The following is a 23,465-nucleotide window of genomic DNA, read 5'->3' on the forward strand; positions in this document are numbered from 1 at the left end:
TTTTTTCCTTTTTTTATTAATTCTGTATCAAAATCTGATGTATATTTCTTATTTTATTTTTGCATTTTGTATTAGTTTTCTTCCATTTTTTACTTAAAATCTTTGAAATGTAATATTTATTTTGTCTAAGTTATTTATCTTTTGTAACTCATTTTTTTCCTGTAACTGGGCACCCGCCAAAAAACCTTTGGGTTTGGCAGGACCCTCAACTGTTTGTATTGTGAATAAAAAATTTTGATTTGATTTGATTGTCCGGTTTGGTCCATACACTCCTGTAGACGTTGTGAGAAGTTGTCCATACTCCTCTAAAGCATTGCACGTGGTACCGCTCGAATTTCTTGTGTTATTGTTCCACTCAGGGCTTCAAGGGTTCGTGGTTTGTTTATGTATACACGTGCTTTTAGGTAGCCCCATAAAAAATAGTCACAAGCTGACAGGACCGGTGACCGAGGAGGCCAATCCACATCTCCACGCAACGAAATGAGGCGTCCAGGGAAGGTCTCCCTTAGAAATTCCATAGCTGCTCTCGATGTATGGCATGTCGCCCCATCTTGTTGAAACCATACAGTTTTGACGTTTGACGTTGATATGTCGTCTTATCAATTTGGCAGAAAAAATCCACGCAGTATCGCTAGGTAACGATCCGTATAGACAGTGACGGTTCGACCGTTTTCTCGAAAGAAGTAAGGGCTAATAATAAGTTTTATGGGGCTACCTAAAAGCACGTGTATACACAAACAAACCACGAATCTTTGAAGCCCTGAGTGGAACAATAACACAATAAATTCGAGCGGTACCACTTGCAATGCTTTAGAGGAGTATAGACAACTTCTTACAACGTCTACAAGAGAGTATGGACGAAAACGGACAGAATTCAACATATGTTATGTTTTTTACATAATCAATGTTTTAATTTCTCCTCTTTAATTTTTATAATGGCAACATCCAAGGTACACACTAAAAAAATAAATTTTGAGTTTCGTTTAAAAATGAGTGTGTAACTGTTATTTCAAATCATCCATACCTCCCTGCCCAACCCTGTATGATAAAATACAAGCATATAATAAAACCCAACCTACATGCTTTTTTAACCAAGAAAACATTTTGTCTTTATTTATTTATTTAATTTCATCCACTGACCTCCTACTAAAGGGGTGTATGTATTTGTCAAGTTTATACCACATGACCTTTGCCATTGATGCCAACGTTGAAAATGTACGCTTGCCGATTGAAAGTAGGCTACTCCAGCTAGCAAGTAAACAAAATTGCTTATTTACTTGAAATATCGGCGACCGAGCTTCGCTCTGGAGTAAAAAAGCATAAAAATGTATTACGAAAGAAGAAATTATAATAATATCCATAGTTCATACAGAAATGTTCTATCTAATCACAGTGAATTGAGATTACTTAATTCCCAGAGGAATGCAAAAATTTCCCTCACAAAGGCCCGGTTGCACAAAAGCCGGTTAAATTTTAATCCTGATTCACGTGAAACAAATCAGAGAATACCATTTCAAAAAGATGATTCTATTGGAATTAATCAGGATTGAAAATAATCCGGCTTTTTTGCAGCCGGCACTAAGTATCTGATTGAATAATTACAAAAGTTCAACAGCTGAGTCATAATTTTGACAGTCCCACACACATGAACTCGCTTATTCACTTCCATCATCAACAGACGACGAAATAATTATTATCAGCTGTTTTTCCAAGGATAAATAATAATTATCCTTTTAATGTTCTTCAGCGAGTTTTCCCAGGGGTGAGACTTACTAGTGCAATCGAATTTTTATATTATAAACCTACTATGTTCTGAATTTCGTGAGAATCGTTAGAGCCGTTTTCGAGATCCGGTGAAATACAAACATATAAACAGAAATTGTTCGTTTAATAGTAGTAGATAATGATTGTAACAGTGTGTTATAATTATCGATATATTTATTGACCGAGCGTAGCGAGTTCTTACTAATGACTGGAGCGTCAAGTCGTTGTCCGTGTGAATGGGTTCGTTTGTACTACTAGATTGAACGGAACTTGACAAACTCATGAGTCTATAGGTTCAAAGGCGAGGCGTCCGGTCATCTCTGGATTCGCCGATGACTGGACAGAAATGGCTATGTAATATAATATATATTATTCAATTGGAAATATTTAAAATTAATACAAAAAAGTGAAGAAACCAAAAGAGAAACTTTTTTTGCGAGCGCGCCAAGTTTGAATGAAGTAGACTACTGTATCATCAGTTCCATCCGTTCAATGTGATTCTCAAAAATAAACGATTCGAGTAATGCTATTTAGCATGCGTTACCACCACTCTTCTGCATCATCGCTCTCCCTCCCACCGTGAATGATGGTGGAGTAAACGGTCAAAGACATCGCTATTTTTTGCGATTCCACCATTCCGCGACAGTGTTTCAAACCGAACGGTTAATTATTTTGTTTGAAATTATTTGTTATTGATGATGATTATTATTATTTCTTCTATGTATGGTTTTTAAGCATCTGAATTTGAAAATCTACTTTGTGGAAATGGAAATAATTGAGAACTGAAAATTTAGTGAAGTGAACATCTACAAGACAACCTATATCGGGCAATGTGTAACCTTATCTAAATTTGGGAGAGGAATAGCACAAGGTTACCTTATTTCTTCTCTCCCTGTTATTTTTGATGATGTACTTGTTGTATGAATCAATAAAGAATAACGAATTTCATTTCAATTTTTTTAATTAATTCTAATTATAGAGGGTCAGTTTCCGAGCTTGAGATTTAGACAAGTTCTAGACTTTTAACTCTGGGATTTTATATAGCAAGCTTATCTTATACTAGATGTCATCTCGATCAATAAATAATCGTCCAAAATGAAACATTATCTTCTAAGTAGTGGAGGGGGGTGCAACTTTCAACTGAATTGTTCCTGGAGATGACTGAGCCGAAAAGTCACGCCTCGCCCCTGTATAGGTTATATGTTTGCCAAATTATGTTCAAATAGAATTTATTATGACGTCAAAAATCGACTTGCAGATTTTTGAGAATAGTGCATGTAAATGGTGGCGCACATATAATTATAGTGCAGCTGTATGTTTTGACCCATTTGAATACTTGCATTGAAATACAGGTTCTGACTTTATTAAGTCGATCTCACTATATAACATTGGTAATCCATATTTCATGATTTTTCCAGCATTCAGCTATCCTAGATTCTTTATAATCTGCATAAATAACGCCATATGCTAACACAACGTTAAACGCTGAACCACGTTTACTTGTAGATATGCTTGCATTTATCATAATGTCTTTCATACGGGGTTTAAACGAACAGCTGACATTTCTCCGTTTAAATCGAGTATCTGCATACGAGCCTTAGAATCATTGATTCTTACATTATTTATAATCCGTATGAGTCAAGTAGGCCTAGGCCTACTGTAGGAACTCTAATCCAATGTACCTAGAATATATAGATGTATTCAAGGTGCCGGTACATAGCTGTAATCTAATCTAAGCTATATATTCTGATAGGATGAAAGAGTTCTGTCAAATAATGAAACAACTAAATGGAAACTATATTTTGGTATTTATTAACGTCAAGTTTTAATTTACAATTAAAATATGATTTACAACAAAGCATCACAATATTATCATTCGAAATTTTTTTTCACATCAGACACCAATTATAGTAATTAAGCCTTGAAGCCTGCGCTAAAGGAGATTCGAGTGCTTTAGACTCTAGAATCCTGAACTTAAGTCTCGCGTAGCATATTAGTTAACGGCTGCTATAGTGACTCTAGAGTCAATATTATGAGAGTCAAGTGACTCTAGAGTCATTAGTACGAGACTCAAGTTACTACAGAGTCAATAGTACGAGACTCAAGTAGCAAGATTCTGAACTCTAGCTAGACTTGGGAGTCTAGGTGCCGGTTGCACAAAAGCTGGTTAAGTTTTAATCGTGATTAATTCCACGAGAACCAATCAGAGAAGCCGTCTTTTCAGAAAAACCTTCTCTGATTGGCTCTCGTGAAATTAATCACGATTAAAACTTAACCGGCTTTTGTGCAACCGGGCCTTAGAGTTAGATCAAAAATGCACTATGTGAACTGGCCATTAAAATCGCACACACTTACACACAGTCATACTGAATCACACACTAAACTAATGAGACCATTTTTTTTGTCTTTAAAAGCCTTTGTTTTCAAGCGACATGGATGGTGGAAATCATTGAGTTTTTATAATCTGTGTTCGTTTTAAAAAAATAGAAAATTGTTAATTTAGAAAATAATTGAGATCCAGTGATTTCCATCAGAGATCTCCAATTTTCCAACTGACTATTGAGCATATTACATGCATTTTTAACCTATGAATTCATAGATTCAAGGCCTATTTCATGAATTTGTTGAAGTTCAGAACGTTATCAAGTATATTCAAAGGTTAGTTTCAATGTTGATCTATTCAAGACCTATGAACTTCAAGTAACTTGTTTTTTAACTTTCAACAAAATTTACTCTATTCCTTGTATACAAAGGCGTAAATTTACTCAATATTAGTATTTTTTTCTTCTATTTTATCCTTTTAATACTTTTTTTTATTTCATATTGCATGGATATTATACTTTTAATACTTTTTATATTATACGATAACCTACTACCCTAGTTTTTTTGGTATAGTTCCCATTTCAAGTACTTTTAATCGTTTTTTTATTTGCTGATATATATGGCATGAAAGTTTTCCGATATTTGTGTATTTTTTGTACGTTTTTCATCAAAACTCGATGTATTTTTGTATTCATTACCTTATGTTGTTATTTACTACCGTAATGATAAATGAGTTTAAACAAGTTTACTCCTAACATTATGTGTTAAAAATCTGTTACATTGGATACAAACTGGTTTAAAACATTTTTCTAAAAAAATATACATTTAAATAAAACTATTTGAGTTCTAAAAACATTGCTTTTACAGACTCTCACATTTTGTCATAGTTTTAGGAAGAATTTGTAATTTCAAGATTACCATTGTTTGCAGAGATAAAACTGAGTATTTTGATATATATTTTTTGTCATATCTTATATTTTTCTGATACACTGTGTTATTGCTCTTTACGATATGCATATGTATTTTCCTATTTGAAACAAAATATAACTATTCTATAAATAAATAAGTTCACAATTCCACAACAAACTTAGCTAAATCCATTGATAAAACACGAATAAATTATCATTCAAAGCGTATTATTATTATTTAAATTATAATAACTAATTTAATTCCAAACTAAAAGTACTTCCATACAATATTCATAGCACAATAATATGTAAGAGATGTATCGAATGAGAATTTAATGTTTTAGTACTGGAAGGTCTACATTATTACCATTAAAACGATGAATATAAAATCTATTACTTAAAAAGTGAGTATACAATAATTAAATTTGAAGTGTAAAGCCCTTCAGTATAACTTCAAAAATCGAACAAATTTATTTATTTTCATGATATTAAGCGCGAAAGGAACTCATATTTGGAACAATAACAATAGAAACTTAGAAACCTTTCAATTCTCATGAACAATACATTACAGACAAGACAAAACGTAATTGATTTAAGTAGATTGATTTGTCTTTATAATTATTGTTAAAATTTCACAATTTCTTGTACAATGTTTTGATAGAAATTTTAGTCTTTCGAGGGCCGAACTGTGCTGAAGCATTATGCTAGCCTATCAATGCATTCTGATATAGTCACATTCAGCCTAATAAATAATCTACATTAACAATTATCTACCCTAATACAACATAACTTAAAATCAATTGTATACAGAGAGCATAAACAGTAGACTACAATTCATGGACATAATTTATGCAAAGTCTACGCAATACATATAAACATCTTGCAACCAAAAATTAAGTAAGAAAATAAAGTTAATTTATTACAAACACTTTGAATAATCCAATAAAGAATGCCTACACTCTATGGTTCATTTGCACAAAATCCTGAAAATTTTTACCCATGATTAAATGCTCCGAGAACCAATCAGAGAAGCCTTCTTTTAAAAAAAGTCTTCAATAATTGTTTCTCGTGGCATTTAATCATGATTTAAATTTAAATGGTTTTTGTGCAATTTTATAGTGATCCTATAGTGAGATAGTCACGTTATAAAGTCAGTACCTGATCAACATTAGTTTGCTATCCTTGTCTGTCATTAGACAAAGCAGATAGCTCTATCTTTTCCAACTCCGCACAGTTCCAAAATTGTTTGTACAATATACAGAGTGTTCTGAAAAAGGTGCCCATAAGTCAGGGTGTGATTCCTCACATCAAAAGAAGAAAAAAGTTTTAATTAACATAGGTCCGAAAATGCTTAGTTACCAAGTTATACAGGGTGAAAGATTTCGTCTGAATTTCAGTTCCCCTGCCTATGGGTATTTGTTGGCTGTTAATTAAGTTGTTAAATTCAGCGTTCTTTATGTAAAATAAACTGAGAAATTGAAAAAAACCGTTTCCAGACCGTTAGCTACAGTAATTTTTAAGATATGTGACGAGATACGCGAAACTTGATACCGAAAAACAAGTTCCTTCAAGGTTTGAAGCAGATTTACTATGTTAAATGTACAATAAACACATTTTATGTTCTCACAGAACTTGTAGAAAATTTAACTTTGAAGAGAAAGATGTAGAATAATTCTACAATAGACAAACGCAACCTTTAAAAAATAATCCTTAATTACATTCAAAACCCATGAAAAATAGACAAAATTTCTCTATTTTTCATGCGTTTTGTAGAACTCAATGCTGAGTTTAACATCTTAATTAAAAGCCAACAAATACCCGTAGGGCACGGGAACTGAAATTCAGACGAAATCTTTCGCCCTGTATAACTTGGTAACAAAGCATTTTCGGACCTATGTTAATTAGAACTTTTTTCTTCTTTTGATGTGAGGAATCACGCCCTGGCTTATGGGCACCTTTTTTCAGAACACCCTATATAAAAATATGATGAGCGCTATCAAAATAATGTCATCACAATAATTATGAAAATGTATTATTAAATCAAGAAAAAATTTTTTCTTGAAGAATAACATATACAAGAATCAACAATATTAATATCAGATCAGATTTTCCGGGGTACTATTAGTCACAGCTATTTACTAATAAATATAGAAAGCAGTGGGAAAGGAAAAGTGACAACAATGCCGTCCTATTTTTTCCACTGACTTTATAACGTGAATCTAACTATAGAAATTAAGCTTTGGAAATCTCAAGCCAAACCATTTTTTCCAATAAATTGAATGATATTTACTTCTACTAAGGCTATTTTTTTAGACGAGTTTTAGTTTAAGGTGAGTTGAGAAACACCAGAAATTATGTAAAACATTTAATATAATTGCAAGAATCAATCTCCCAAAACTTATAGCCTTAAAAACAGCTGATAAAAGGTGATTCATCTCACAATATCTTTCAAATATTTCCATCTCTTAATAAAAGAGACAAAATATTCTCAGAGGCTGCTCTCAATAAATTACCTACACATACTTGAAATAAATAAACAATAAATTTACATGGTAAATGATAAGATTAAATCAATTTCAACGATCATAACACCCATTACATAAATACATAATGTGATACAGTTTACATAAATAAATGTACAACAAATACATTGAGAGATACATAAAAGCTTTCAACTGGGAAGAGGCCACTTGTAACATTTTTATTAGATTGAAGTTAAAAAGAGATTAACTCTGATACTAGATTTATTAACAATGGCGTTTATACACACATTTTCTTAGTTTTCTTAGATACTTAGGGGTTTTTATCACTGTTGTTGAGGCATTAACAAACAATTCCCTAAGGACGTTTTTATATGCAGTAATTTTATCATTTTTTCACTGTAAAGATATCATTGTTATGTTGTTTATCCTGACACTATATTTTGAATGTATCATTACAAGAGAATAGACTATTTTATTCTTCAATTGTTAAAATGTATCATCGAGAACCTTGGTCGATTTCACCTATACTAGATAGTAGGTAGGTCCAATAATACGGTACATCTAGCGCATCTCGAGAAGGTCCCTGACCCTCATTGTTGGAAATAGTTTTTTAATACAAGCCACGGACCATCTTGTGATGTGCTAGGCATACCATTCAACAAAGAATATTATTCTGCTGACCAAAGCTTGAATTTTAGGTTACAAGAGATGCATAATGATGAAGTCGACTGTAACTAGTTTCTCGTTATTTTAATAACTATATTAACTAGTTATTTTTTAACTGGGTTGTGAGAATTTCAAAACTTTTATCCAAAAAGTGCAGGTACTCATTTTTTATAGTAATAAAATGTTGATAATTTGAAGGCCTCTTTCTAGTTGAACGTCGAAACAGATCAAATCCTACAATCACATTAAGACATGTTATATCTATAGTTATGAAGACAGCACCTGATTAACATTGGTTTGCATCCTTGTCTGTCATTAGACAAAGCAGATAGCTCCAACCTTTTCTAGCTCCGCACTGTTACCACATCGTTTGTATGCTATGAAGAAATATCAGAATCTTTATTCTAAATTATTATATTTCTATATGGTATGCAAACAATCTGCCAACGTTGCGGAGCTAGAAAAGGATAGCACTATCTGCTTTGTCGAATGATAGACAAGGATAGAAACAGCAATGTTAATCAAAACTGCCAATAAAACGTGGGCTTCACTATAGACAAAACACTGCTGCCTCAATCACTGTTACCTCAATGCTAACCGCAATCAACGCCACCTAAATCGTCGTTCAGATGTCATCTGCGCTTTTTGCGCTGCTTCCTAGATTTCTTCGCCCCTTGACTCGGGCCCTGTGGCTCTTTCTCACCCGAATCAGCTGACTCTTTCTCAGCCGAGTCCTCTGACTGTTGCTGGCTGCATTCACGGCAATCTGACTCCACTATGACGTCGTCTGCCACGTCATTAAGGCCCGGTTCACAGTCATCACGGCCCGGTTCACAATCAACCATGACGTCATCATTACGGCACGGTTCACAGTCAACCATGACTTCATGACGGCCCGGTTCACAGTCAACCATTACATCTTCACGGCCCGGTTCACAATCAACCATGACTTCATCACGGCCCGGTTCACAGTCAACCATGACGTCATCAACCGCCACACGGACCGGTTCACAGTCATCCACACTCTCATTGCACGACTCGTACACCGATCCCCGGTCCCCCTCTGTGCTGTTCTTACTCTCCTTGCACTCCCCTTTCCCCTCCTCCTTGTTCCAGCTGATTATCTCCGGCTGTATCTCCTCCTCCTCCTCCTTCACTTCCTCCCCCTCTTCCACCTCACTCCTCCCCTTCTCCACCCCTCCTCCCACCGCAGCAGACGACACAATCTGACTCCAAGATAGCCTGACGGGTGGAGAGGCAGGGAGAGACAGTTGCTTCTTCTCCTCCTCACAAGGAGGCGACCACACTCCACCTCCTCCTCCCAACACCTTCTCCTCCTTCTTCCGGTTCTTCTTCTTCTGTTTCCCCCCTATTCCCCCACCACTACCAATCATAGCTCCTCCTCCTCCTCCAATCTCACAACCCTTCTTGAAACAATCATCGCTAGAATCTTTATCAGTAGTTGTCTCCTCCTCCTTATCACTGGTACTCCTCACTATCACCTCAACCTCCTCCATCTTATTATCCTTCTCAATTATCCTCATATTATCCTTTTTCATCATATTATCCTTCTCAATAGTATCAACAACAACCTGAGCGATAGACTCACGTCGTTGATCGACTGGCCGGACATTGGCTAACAACAGGTCGGGGAATTGCATCAGGTTGTGGCATTGTTCAAGGTCACCCTCCGGTTTCTCTTTGCAGCTATCATCCGCAACGATTTTGCTAATCTTTTTGCCCAGGGTGCGACATTTTCGTTTGGTTTTGATGCTGCTGCTGCTGCAAGTCAGTGACGGATAATCGCGCTCCTTAGTGTCAGACTCAGTTCTGGTCGATGTCTCGTCAACTGTCGACTTTGACTCGTCGACCATCGACTTATCAGCTGTCGACTCGTCAATGATCGACTGATCAAAAAGTGAAGCCACCTGTTCATTTTCAGCCGCCAACACATCAACCTCCTCATTGTCTACACATTCAACTCTTTCCTCAACCAACAATTCTTTCTCCTTCTCCTTTTCTACCTCATCAAACGCTTTCTTTCCACCATTCTTCCCTTTCCTTCTAGCTGCTCTACTACCACCACTTCCAACATTAGAATCTGAATTCTGTTGGATTATTTGTTTTTCATCTCCACGTAATTCCTCCTCACACCTGACTATCGAATCACTGATCAATATATCGATCTCTGTATCGACTGTAATTATCGATTCATCAGTTTTCTTCTTATCGCCAGCTTGTGAAGGTCTCTCAACACCTGCCACCTTCTCTATATCTGTCAGTTTTTCAACTTTTTCCAATTTTTCATCACTCACTATCGTCTGCTCTATAGACTTTTCATCATTCTTCGATTTTAAATTGATCGATTTCTCAACACCTGTCGACTTCTCAAAACTTCTGAACTTTCCAACACTAGATCTATCAACCTCCACTGGTTTTTCAACGTTTTTCGACTTTTCAACAACTATCGATATGTCACTATCGATTTTTGATTTATCAACACCTATCAACTTGTCACTAATGATCGACCTATCGTTTTTAGATCTATCGACAACAGGTGACTTATCAGTTTTTGGTTTTTCAACCTTAATCGCCTTTTCCCCACTAGTTGGCTTATCGTTTTTTGATTTATCACCAGCAACTAACTTGTCGGTTTTTGATTTTTCAACATTTGTCGACTTTTCACAATTTGTCGACCTATCAACATTGATCGACTTCTCCCCGCCAATCGACCTATCGTTGATCGACTGATCATTGATCGACTTGCGATCGTTCTTGGCGTTCTTTCTGCGCTCCTTGTTGTTGTTCGGTTTGGTCGCTACCTCCTCCAGCTTGTTGTTGTTGTTGTTGTTTTTTGGCGGCAGCGGTTTCGACTCGGCAGCCACCACAATCAGATGATCGGCGGTCGAGTGCTGACTGACGGACGCCTGGTGTGGAGCAGGCTCAATTGGCTGCACCATGATAATTGTGCCCAGTGGGTTGACACGACGCTCCACTACTGTTGACCTTCGCTGACCTTGACCTCCTCCACCGCCTCCTCTCCCTCCCACACCACACTCTACAGCCGACCATCGGCGTCCTTTAGAAAGAGACAGAGACAAATGCCAGAATTTAGAATTTTGGTTTTTTGCATAAACTCTCACCAAATTTCACACACTATCACCTATCTAACAGACATAATCTTCTTCTAATAAATTATTATTATTATCTTCTTCTAAGGGTTTCATCCTAACTTGAACTTTTCGCAAGACAGTACTAGATTTTATAGACATCATCTTCTTCTAATGAATTATTATTATTATTCTAAATTATCATCTTATAAGGTTTTCATCCTAACCTGAACTATTTGCAAATAACTAAACTTTATTATTAACTTTGTCCACTTTTACAATAGTAAATTCAATTTTTTAAATAAAAGTAACAGGTGTAAATTTGCATCCAGACTTGACAGGTAAGTTGAATTGTGTCAGTGGTATTGTGAAAGTGAACAGAGTTAATCATAAGTTCACTTGATCATCACTTTTCCATCAGTCATTTATACCTCGGGTGTCTAGTAAGTTTTGTTCCATTTTCTAGTAATATGCTTGTTAATTTGAACAGTGTATTTAAAATCATAAAATCATGATCGAAAGATAATGAACAGGCCAGAACTATCCTTCACCCAAATTTTCAACTAGAAACTCAAGTCGCAAAAAAATCAATATCATGAAAGTCTAATTATTGGTTATGTTTCAGATGACTAGTTGTTTGAACCTTATCTTACAATAATAGACTTATTTGACTTTATAGATAAACTCTTTCAGAGAGTATTGCTGAAATGTATACATTAGCCAATCTGTATTAGCTATGATTCAATATAATTACCTAGTTCAAAATAGTAAAAAGATTTCTGATCCAAATATGTATTACCAAAGATATAAATGACTGTTGATTGTATGCTAACTGAAAGTGGATACACTATTTGGGAGAAAATAATTTTTAATTGTTGATAAAAAATTTAAAATTATATCTACAGAATTATGTAGGTGAACAATATTGATCTAGAGCTGTGTACTGAGTCATCTATGGTGAATATTGTAATAGCAAGTGAACATAATTTGAATTATGAAAGCTACTGGAAAAATTATGCCTGAGATAATAATAGGTGCAATCAATGAAATAATGTGTGGGAGCCAAGAATCTAAAATCATATCAAGAAGTAAATAATTGAGAAATAGATTGGAAAATTATGGAGAAGCATTGATAAGGGAAACTTTACTTCGAAATAAGTTGGTTGAAAATGTTTGGAGAGCATTGAATACTGAAATAAATTATTGGATCATGTCAACTCAAATACGGAGATAATATTTTTTAAATTTTAATTTTGAAAATATATTTCAGGAAGCAAAATGAAAGAGTTTCTTTTTAATATCAAAAGGCACTAAATTCATCAATTAGTGTTAATGAAAAAATATTAATCTGTTGAAAGAAACAGCATGGAGCTTCAGTGGGACTGATTTAATTAAATTTAATTTGTCTCAAAGTAATTCTATGTTCTAACTGTTGTTCTATTATGGAGACCATGGAGAACGTTAAACACACGTCACTAGTAGGCTACAAAAACTATGGGAAAAACTGATGCAATTTCGTTATTCAAAGCTACATATTAGTATAAATTATTGTTAATTGCAAGGTTTTAGGGGAAAATTATAGATCAACAACTGATTTATCAGTAAATTTGACAGCCGGTTTAGAATTTTGAACTTTCTTTTTTGGGTTGAGGAATTTTTACACACGTAGAAACGAATTAATACTCCGTTAGTAGATGAGTACTTGTAAAAAAGACATTATTTTTCGTAAATACCGACAACATTTCAAAATTGTTTGAACAATTTTTTATCTATTAAAAACTCATGCGTCACTTTATCCAGAGCACTATAACTGCTAGAATTCTGGCAAATGTCTCAGTCTTTACATTCTTAATATTATAGAAGCGTTTTACAGAAAAACATTTAGTCAAAATATTACAGTAAACAATTATTGGAACGGATAACAGCACATTCATATAAACACACATATTACTAGTAAAACATTAAATAATTAGCGAATTTCATTTAAAAAGTAGTGGAAAACATAATGAATTTTTATTAAAAACTAAATTAAATTATTTGACAGGTTAAAGTTACTCGATCATTTGCACATTAAATCGATAACATTTTTAAAATAATTATGTTTGTAATGTGAGTTTGATTGTAGAGCAATGATTGATGAATAATTCTTAATGATATCGTTTATAAAATTTTGTAAAATAATTAATGTATTTTTTTGTTATCAGATTTTCATTGAGTTAGTATTATTACTCATCTTATACAGAATATAGTATAAGTATAATCAACAAGAAGTATATTCAACCAGCTTGTTTGGAATAAGATGCAACGTGAAAGGCATATGCTATGCTATAATCTTGTATATCATCGAAGTATTACTCAGTTTGAATTTATTGAATCCTGTAAAACAACATACAGGAATTGAGAGTCCCGCCATGAGAAGATATCCCATGGTATAGGGCGTTCATGTTCTAAATTTCACTGTTAACTAGAGCCGATAGTCCTAGTAGTTGTTTTTGGTGAAGCGATGTGACGCTGGTAGTCTCTCATACTGTGCCGTTATACACTATCACCCCAACAATACAGTGACAATAGACAGTAGTTGACTGAAATCGGCTTGAATTAACAAAAAGTCAGCTTCAAATTTGGAACATGAACGACCTATACCATGGCTATACCGAGCTATCTTTTCTCTATGGTTCCACACAAGGTGAGCTTGGGATGTTTAACACATTTACGTAAACTAGGAGTTCTGTAAACAGTAGACCTCGCGCTCAGTAAGTTACACTGACCGATTGTTATGTTTTTGTCAAAAATTAATAAATAATTTATCAATTTAAAATGTCTAGAAAAAATCCTAAATAAACATAGAGCTTTCTGTCCTATCGTACCGTTACGTGTCGTCCCGGAATGTGAGTGTGAGCGCTGTTATCAGGTCTGGCTACAACTGTCTACAACGGTGATGGAAAGATACATTTTCAAGATGTTCGATGTTTTTGAACGGGTAGTATTATAGTCAACTGTCTACTAACGTTGATGGAAAGATACATTTTCAAGATGTTCGATGTTTTTGAACGGGTAGTATTATAGTCAACTGTCTACTAACGTTGATGGAAAGATACATTTTCAAGATGTTCGATGTTTTTGAACGGGTAGTATTATAGTCAACTGTCTACTAACGTTGATGGAAAGATACATTTCCAAGATGTTCGATGTTTTTGAACGGGTAGTATTATAGTCCACTAAACAGCTGATTTATGATGAATAATTCTATTGTCTGATTTTACTCTAATATTGGCGCATGAAGGAGGCTCCTTTTTCCTTTTATATTATCCTTGAAATGCAAAATTTCCAAAAACCTTGTATATACGTCGACGCGCAATTTAAAAAGGAACATACCTGTCAAATTTCATGAAAATCTATTACTGCGTTTCGCCGTAAATGCACAACATTTAAACATTAAGAGAAATGCCAAACCGTCGACTTGAATCTTGAACCTTACTTCGCTCGGTCAATTATTTATCAGATAAATTCAACAGTCTAGTTGATATATTTTCTGACTTGAAATGTTGTGTAAATCAAATCATACACTCTACATAATCCCTGGAATGTTTATTTTAAATTAAGTTAAGGTTGAAATAAGTTTTGGGCAAATGTCTGTTGTTTACACCTGAATTGTATCTATTGTCCATTAAATGAATAAATTAATGTTTTATGTCGTCCTTATACAAATGCATGGGAGGAAATACTGTGCATTTTGGATTAGAATGTCAAGCAGTTTCGGGCGACTATCAGTTTTAAATTAGAATTTCAAGCATTATTGGTCGAATACCTATTGTTTGTATGTATTGTCTATGAATGAATGAATATATTTACCTGGCATATTGGGACTCTCCTGCATGGCATCTGCCAGGTCTTCTCTTAGACGGGACTCGCCGTGGTCCAATGAGAACTCAAACTCATTCTGATAGACTTCTGTCAGGTGAGGTGACTGCTCTAGGCTACCTATACAGCATTACAATTCATTCATTAATAAGTCAAGTCATAGAGGAGAAAACGTGACAATTCATTCATAAACTAGCTAGCACGGCGAACTTCCTATCGCCAAATGGTTAATACATCTCACACCAAACTTTAGATGGATGCACACCTGAGGAGATGCGATTCGGCATTTTGCATCCAGGTGCTTCTTGCTTATTGGTTTTGTCACCTGGTCATATGGGACATATATATGAATCATATATTTATCTCATATTGATCAGGATTTTAGAGTTTTAATTTAGAAAAGTTTAATGAACAGTTTTTTTGTCTTTGAACAATTTTTGTCATCGACAGAAAGATTGTTTATTTCATTTTGTTGTCAAAATTAATGTAGCTTCTCTTTTTGTTTTTAATAACAAACGTGCCGCTTGTGCGACTGATAAAAATATGTATTTGAAATGGCTTCCATGTTTGGCATTGACTGAGTTATATTTAATACCCAAAATTTTACTTTTGGTCGTGTGTGAGCTCGTTCGATAGGACTGTGAGTAAAGTCCGGCTGTTCTGGTGAAGGGGATAGATTTTGTTCTTGTTTTATAATACAGTTTTCCTGTCACAGTTCGGGCAGTTTAAAGAGAATTGTATTATTAAATAGGAAGGGATCTGAACCCACTTCATTAGATCAGTTATTTTGATTTTTAATTAATAATTGACGTCGCGTTTCAACCAGTGGATGCCAAAGTGGGAAGCCATTTTCATAAAGGTAGGTGACTACTGAGTCATTGTTTTAAATTTTTCATAACCACAACAAATGAATCTTCACTAGCAGCAAAGCGAGTAGCCCTTGAAATATTCATCTGTTTATTATTATTTTGTAATTTCTAATTATAATTCTAATTTTGTAATAAATAATTTATTGTTTAGTTTTAAATATCAAAAACCTGTACGATCTTTTCTTGTTTTTCATTTTCCCACCCTCACATATTCAGTGAAGGCACATCTTGCTTACATATTTGGTGGAGGCTTCCCCCGCCGTCCATATCGTGCTTACATATTTGGTAAAATAAGCAATTTCTCATCTCATCATAAATATCTAATTCTTTCTAATAAGAATTGATAATAAATCTTGCAATCGTACAAAATCTTCAACTGCCATAGCTTTTACAATTTAGAATCTCACAATCAATAATCGTAAATTTTCCATTATCGTGAATCTCAAAATCTGTTCAATTATAATTATCATTCTCCATCCGTTAAAATCCATTATTGTTCCACAATTGGAAAAATTTTCCAATTCATTAAATCCTCGAAATTCATCCTACAAACTGTTTTTACAGCCCCGTAAGGTTTAAACTCAACTATTTCACCCATAATTTTACTGAAATAAAAACATATATTTAATAATGCAAAATGCAAATGCAACCACAAAAATTGAATCTTCAATGAGGTAGCCGGAAAAGTCCAAATTTAAAAGCTGGATTAAAAACCCTTGAGCCTCTACCAAATATGCAAGCACGATATGGACGGCGGGCCTTTACCAAATATGTAAGCAATATATGCCTTCACCAAATATGTAAGCAAGATCTGGCTTCACTGAATATGTAAGGGTGGGAAAATGAAAAACAAGAAAAGATCGTACAGGTTTTTGATATTTGAAACAAAACAATAAATTATTTGTACAAAATTAGAATTATAATTATAAATAATAATAATCAGATGAATATTTCAAGGGCCACTCGCTTTGCTGCTAGTGAGGATTCATTTGTTGTGGTTATGAAAAATTTAAGAACAATGACTCAGTGGTCATCTACCTTTATGAAAATGGCTTCCCACTTTGGCATCCACTGGTTGAAACGCGACGTTAATTATTAATTAAAAATCAAAATAACTGATCCAATGAAATGGGTTCAGATCCCGTCCTATTCAATAATACAATTCTCTTTAAACTGCCCGAACTGCGACAGGAAAACTGTATTATAAAACAAGAGCAAAATCTATCCCCTTCACCAGAACAGCCGGACTTTACTCACAGTCCTAACGAACGAGCTCACACACAGACCAAAAGTAAAGTTTTGGGTATTAAATATAACTCAGTCAATGCCAAACATTGAAGCCATTTCAAATACATATTTTTATCAGTCGCACAAGCGGCACGTTTGTTATTAAAAACAAAAAGAGAAGCTACATTAATTTTGACAACAAAATGAAATAAACAATCTTTCTGTCGATGACAAAAATTGTTCAAAGACAAAAACACTGTTCATCAAAACTTTTCTAAATTAAAACTCTAAAATCCTGATCAATATGAGATAAATATATGATTCATATATATGTCCCATATGACCAGGTGACAGTTTGAATGGAAGAACTCACACACACTGAATCGGGCATGGCATGGAACGGTGTGATAAGGTAATCTCCATAAGATTAACACTTTATATCACCAAGCCGCGCCTCCTCAGGTGTGCTTAGCCTTAGCTTAATCTGATGCACTATATTTTTATGAAAATTATCTAACAATCAGTATTCATATTTATATCTCAATATGGACTTCCTATGTGCTTAGTTAGTTGTGCAGAAGTTTGTATTTTTAGTTATAGTTGAATGCAACTTGCTGGGAAATTGAATGGTATATCTCCTTGCTGCTGATTTTCCCGTGCATATTCTAAATTTACAGCATTTCGAGCTCTACGACCCAAGTTTGGACGTCGTTCGTACCGCGGCATTATTAAAAATAAAAATTTTGTGAATCAGTAGAAATAAAATTATTGAAAAACAGATCTATCGACGGCTTTGGAAGACGCAATGATTATAACAGCTGATTTTTATTTCTGTGTGTGACCAGCTCAAAAATCTCCTCCCATAATAATTACATGCAAACTTTGAAGGACCGTAGTAAAGAGTCCTGAAGTCAGATTATTAATTTTATAGGCCATAAACCTGGTCCTGGACATAACGAACAAAACTAAAAAAATCATCAAATTCGGTGCACACATAAAAAAGTTATTGAACGTCAAAATTTGAGGCTCGATTTTTTTATATAGATAATCATTTACTCCATCAAAAGAGGAGAAACATGACAGTTCAATCATAAATGAGTTACATTAAGTTGCCGCAGAAACTGCTTTGCATTTTGCTAAAAGGTGCTGACTATAATTTTCAAATCTTACTAGTAGGCTATAGCAGCTTGAATCGTGCACAGGTATAAGCTATGACAAATAAATGAAGAAAACTTACGCCTACAATACGAACATGAATGACAAAAATCTGGTGTGCTACACTCACACAACTTTCCTTGCTCATTGATCTATAAGCCTCATTCTTAAACGAGGATAATCTAGGGGAATAACATTATGCCGATTGGCGGCTAAATAATTTTATTAAAACTACGATTATACTATTGTTATTGTTTTATTTATTTATTTACAACAATATGGGAGCATACGGGAAAACCCCAAAAATTGCTCCCTAATCAAAATAAATTACAATAATCACTTTACAAAAAACTTGAAAATCGAGAGAAAGAGATAATGGAAAAACTATTTCATATTTGTGAAGAGAAAAAAATGTGATAAGAATCTATATATACTGAAAACTAAATATTAAATACTATACTATATACTAGAAACCATTTACAATATGAGAAAATAATGAGAGGAGAATCAAGAAAATACAAATAACATTCCAAGATTGAGATGAATGATAACAGAGCTAAGAATGAAAGGAAGTCATCCACTAAATATGGTACTCTATGTAAGTTGATGAGGTCTAGCGTGGGAAAAATAGGTGTCACTTCGGGTGGAGCCGCTTATATGCCTTCTTGAACTGACTAGGATTCATATGAAAAAGGTCTAGGTGAAAACTATGGTAATTATAAAGATTCATCATGCGGTTGATTGGAGAATTGAAGTGACTATTGGAGTTGCATTGGGGAGGAAAAATCTGAAGCCGGAACGCCGTGAAACTGAAGACACATATATATTCAGCAATGAAAGCAGGTAGGTTGATTGGACACGGTTGTTCAATATATTATATAGGAACAAAAGCAATTTACAGCTCCTAGATGCTTCCAGGGATTGAATATCAAATATGGCTCTTAGGTTAGCTGTGGGGAAAATTGAAAGGACAGAACATTTTAAAACGCTTGAAATATACAAACCTTAGAAATTTACTTTGAATTCTTTCTAATTCCAGCTTATGGATGCCATACTTCAGAGCAGTAGTTTAATAAACTTCTGATAAGTGTCTTATATAATAGAATAAGAATATTGTGATTGTCAAATTGAGAGCAGGTTCTCCGAATGAATCCAATCTGTTGACATGCTCTGGAACATAGACTTCTCAGAGTTTTCAGAGTACATTTTCCTTTGTTTGAATTATGAAATTTGAGGATTTTTCAAAAGTTGTCAAAACAGCTGTTCTACAAATAAAATATCGACGTGTGTTCTTTTTAATAAACTGCTCTACCCACCCAAAGTTAGTAGACAGACGTCTACTAACGTTGCTACCCACCTACCTCAAGCACGAGAAGGAGGTTACAAAGTAAATTTCTCAAGGATGGGGTGGACCCCCTGTTAGTTTCTCAGGGAGGAGACTCATGCTAGTTAATAAAGCTGATATATAACTATACAGGGTATGAATTTGAAAAAAACGGTCATGTCATTTTTGAGAAAATTGTGAAAAACATAGTTTTTTAGTGATTATCCGCCATTTTTCTCAAGAATATTACGGAGCTCCTGCAATTTTCCCAGAAATGAGACTCATGTCAGTTGATAGGCTTATAAATAGCTATCTAGGGTATAAATTTGAAGGAAAACGTTAAAGCCATTTTCGAGAAAACCGTGAAAAACATGGTTTTTTTAGTCATTATCCACCATTTTTAATTGAATTTCTTATTGTAGGATACTCATGGTATAAGGACCTAAAGTTTAAAATTTCAAGTCAATCAGTTAATTAGGATTAGAGTTATCGTGTTCACAGACAAACACACACCGACACACACAGACCAACACCCAAAAATCATGTTTTTGGACTCAGGGGACCTTGAAACGTATAGAAAACATGAAATTAGGGTACAAAATTTTTTTTCGGAAAGCAATACTTTCCTTACCTATGGTAATAGGGCAAGGAAAGTAAAAATATACATGTCTAGCGGATAATAATTGAGGTGGAATGAGTTGAATGTGAGTGATTACCAACCTAAATGCAATGAAATAATTACTAACTTGTGGAGCCGGATTCGATGAGAAGCGGCGGTCGCATTGGTACGTTGATTGGGTTGGACTGTACAGGCATGGTTCCCACTTCCACACTCTCCTTGTCCAAGTCACTGTCATCAATCAATCAAATTTTATTGCAAACAATCAATAAATCTATCAAATTTTATTACCATCAAATTTATTCAACAAAGACAAGTTTGTATATCAAAAGTCTGGTGTGGCGCACTCACACAACTTTCCTTGCCGTTATGAAAATAGATCACCTGACGCTAGTGTTCACGCGCATCTCAAGTCTACTATTTATTCAAAGATCCAAGCCAGCTGGTGACAGGACAATAACGATGGAGACACACGATGTCTGCTATCTCTTCATAGTGAATGATTCAATAGAACCAACAGCTGCCAACAGTTTGCAATTGAAATAATAACATTTTCTCGAATTTCGAGCTTATTTTCAATTTTAGGTGAAAATGTTACTGAACATTGATTGTAGAGATTTTCATGTTCAATCTTTTCCACTTGGAATTTGCTGTTTAAATTGTATCTGAAGCCTGATAATTGGGAATCAAAATCGAACTTTGCATAGATGGGGCGGAGCTCCTGGATTTTTTACAGATATGAGACCTATGGCAGTTAATAGAGGTTATCAATGACTATTTTAGGTATAAATTGGATCAAAATCGTTAGATCTGTTTTCGATAAAATCGCGAAAAACCCTGCTTTTGACTACATTTTCGCCATTTTAGCCGCCATATTAAATTGCATTTGATCGAAATTGTTCGTGTCGGATCCTTATATTGTAAGGACCTTAAGTTCCAAATTTCAAGTCATTCCGTTAATTGGGAGATGAGATATCGTGTACACAGACGCACATACACTCATACACACACACACACACACACACACACACAAAACACACACACACACACATACAGACCAATACCCAAAAACCACTTTTTCGGACTCAGGGGACCTTGAAACGTATAGAAATTTAGAAATTGGGGTACCTTAAATTTTTTCGGAAAGCAATTCCTTCCTTACCTATGGCACGGAATGAGCGTACAGTGTTTCTTTCCTCTGTGCCTATGGTAATAGGGCAAGGAAAGTCAAATTACACACAAAATGGAGTGATCCATGGTCTAGTGGATACAGTAAGGTCCGGTCCACGTTATAATGGCAGTGGAGAAAGATAGGAGAACAACGTTGCCGATCCTCTGTCTTGTCAATGTCTTCTATAGACGGTAGCTGATACAGGTTTATTGATGTAATATTAACTGTTCATCCTTGTTTAAAATAATCAATTATATTCTATTAGGCAAGAAATTATATTTTTCAATAATTTCATAATGAATTTTTATAATTAGGATGAAATATTATAATTAAATATTAATTCTACATTGTTAAAAGACGATCTGGCAACAGAGCAGAGCGAGAAAGAGATAGCGCTATCCGCTTTGTTGGATGATAGACAAGGATAGCAATACCATTGCTAACCAAACACTGCCATTATAATGTGGACCTCACAATAGCGTAGCAGCCCAGACATCCCGGGTTCAAACCCACTTATCAGCAACATTTTCTAACATGGTTACTCCCGTGTTAAACTGGATGGGCATGTAAAACTGTTGGTCCTGGCTGAAGTATGATAGCCGTGAGGCCCATTGACGGCTTCAATTATACAGAGTGACACAGAATAACGGGAACTTTTAAAAACGTTTTATGGCGTTAATGGGAAGGGTAAAAATGATTTTATTCAAACTAATGTAAAGTTCAAGACTTGCCATTTGAGAATTATTAATAACATCTTTCACTTTTTGACAATTACTTCTTCAAGATGGCTTCCTCCTGCACGAATACACTCTTGAAATCTGTGTTGAGATTCCTGAACGATTGCTGCAACATTTTAGCTGGGATATTGTTAATTTCATTTTGGATTGTTTGTTATGATTAAACCACAGTTATTGGTCAAGTTGTGGAAACGTTTGATTTGAGATAGCTCCACAAACAGAAAATCACAGGTGGACAAATCATGGGACCAGGAAACGCAGATGTTGCAGCGATCAATGAGGAATCGTCAACACAGATTTCAAGAGTGTATTTGAAGCCATCTTGAAGAAGTAATTGTCAAAAAGTGAAAGATGTCATTAATAATTCTCAAATGGCAAGTCTTGAACTTCACATTTATTTTATTCGCCAATATATTTTTCAATAATTGAATGTTGAATTTTTATAATTGAGATAAATATTTTGTTGAGTAAGTCTATTTCTACATTGTTGAAAACGATCAGGCAAAGTTGCAGAGGTAGAAGAGGATAGCGATAACTGCTTTGTCTGCAGATAGACAAGGATAGCAACACCAATGCTAATCAAATACTGTCACAATAACTTGGACCTGACTATAGCTTACCTAGATGAGAGACTGTAAGTTTTGAATGTGAACTGTGGACCCATCCACAATCTCCTATGCGGACCGGCATGAGTCACTATCTCCACCTGCAATCAATCAAACAAACAGACAATGAATCACACAATCAACCAATCATTCAAACAATAAATACATGTGTGGTAGAAGAGGCTTCTTTTATTTATATTATTCATCTACTATATTTATTAATAACATCTGAGCACTATCCATATTTTCCAATATTAATCAATCTGAATCTAGAAGCTCAAAACAATTCCTTTTTCCCATGATCTGAATTGAAATTTATAATGCAATATTAATAGAGCAGTAATGTTTGACCTATAGTGAAGGTCCACGTTATAATGGCGGTGTTTGATAAGCAATGGTATTGCTATCCTTGTCTATCATTCAACAAAGCGGATAGAGCTATGCTCTGCTCTGCTCTGTTTCTAGATCATCTTTCCACAATGTACAGTAGTAGTATTTTCCACAATTAGTAAAATATTTCATCTTAATTATGGAAATTCATTATTAAATTATTGAAAAATATAATTTCTTGCTTAATAGAATATAAATGATTATTTTAAACGAGATTGAATAGTTAATATTACATCATTATTTTAAACGTGTTA

General features: G+C 34.5%; 1 protein-coding gene across 1 annotated transcript in view; it reads right to left on the reverse strand.

The window, feature by feature from the left end:
• Nucleotides 1–7,434: 7,434 nt before the first annotated feature.
• LOC120350703 overlaps nucleotides 7,435–23,465 on the reverse strand; it is a gene marked incomplete at its 5' end in the record, with an annotated part of 35,259 nt that continues 19,228 nt past the window's right edge. The window contains 4 exons of the mRNA XM_039425288.1: nucleotides 7,435–11,222; nucleotides 15,106–15,234; nucleotides 20,436–20,539; nucleotides 22,837–22,922. Of these exons, the coding sequence (XP_039281222.1) occupies nucleotides 8,776–11,222; nucleotides 15,106–15,234; nucleotides 20,436–20,539; nucleotides 22,837–22,922 (2,766 nt within the window). The remainder of the gene's footprint in view (nucleotides 11,223–15,105; nucleotides 15,235–20,435; nucleotides 20,540–22,836; nucleotides 22,923–23,465) is intronic.

The sequence above is a fragment of the Nilaparvata lugens genome, chromosome 3, assembly GCF_014356525.2.
Source record: "Nilaparvata lugens isolate BPH chromosome 3, ASM1435652v1, whole genome shotgun sequence".
NCBI lineage: Eukaryota > Metazoa > Arthropoda > Insecta > Hemiptera > Delphacidae > Nilaparvata > Nilaparvata lugens.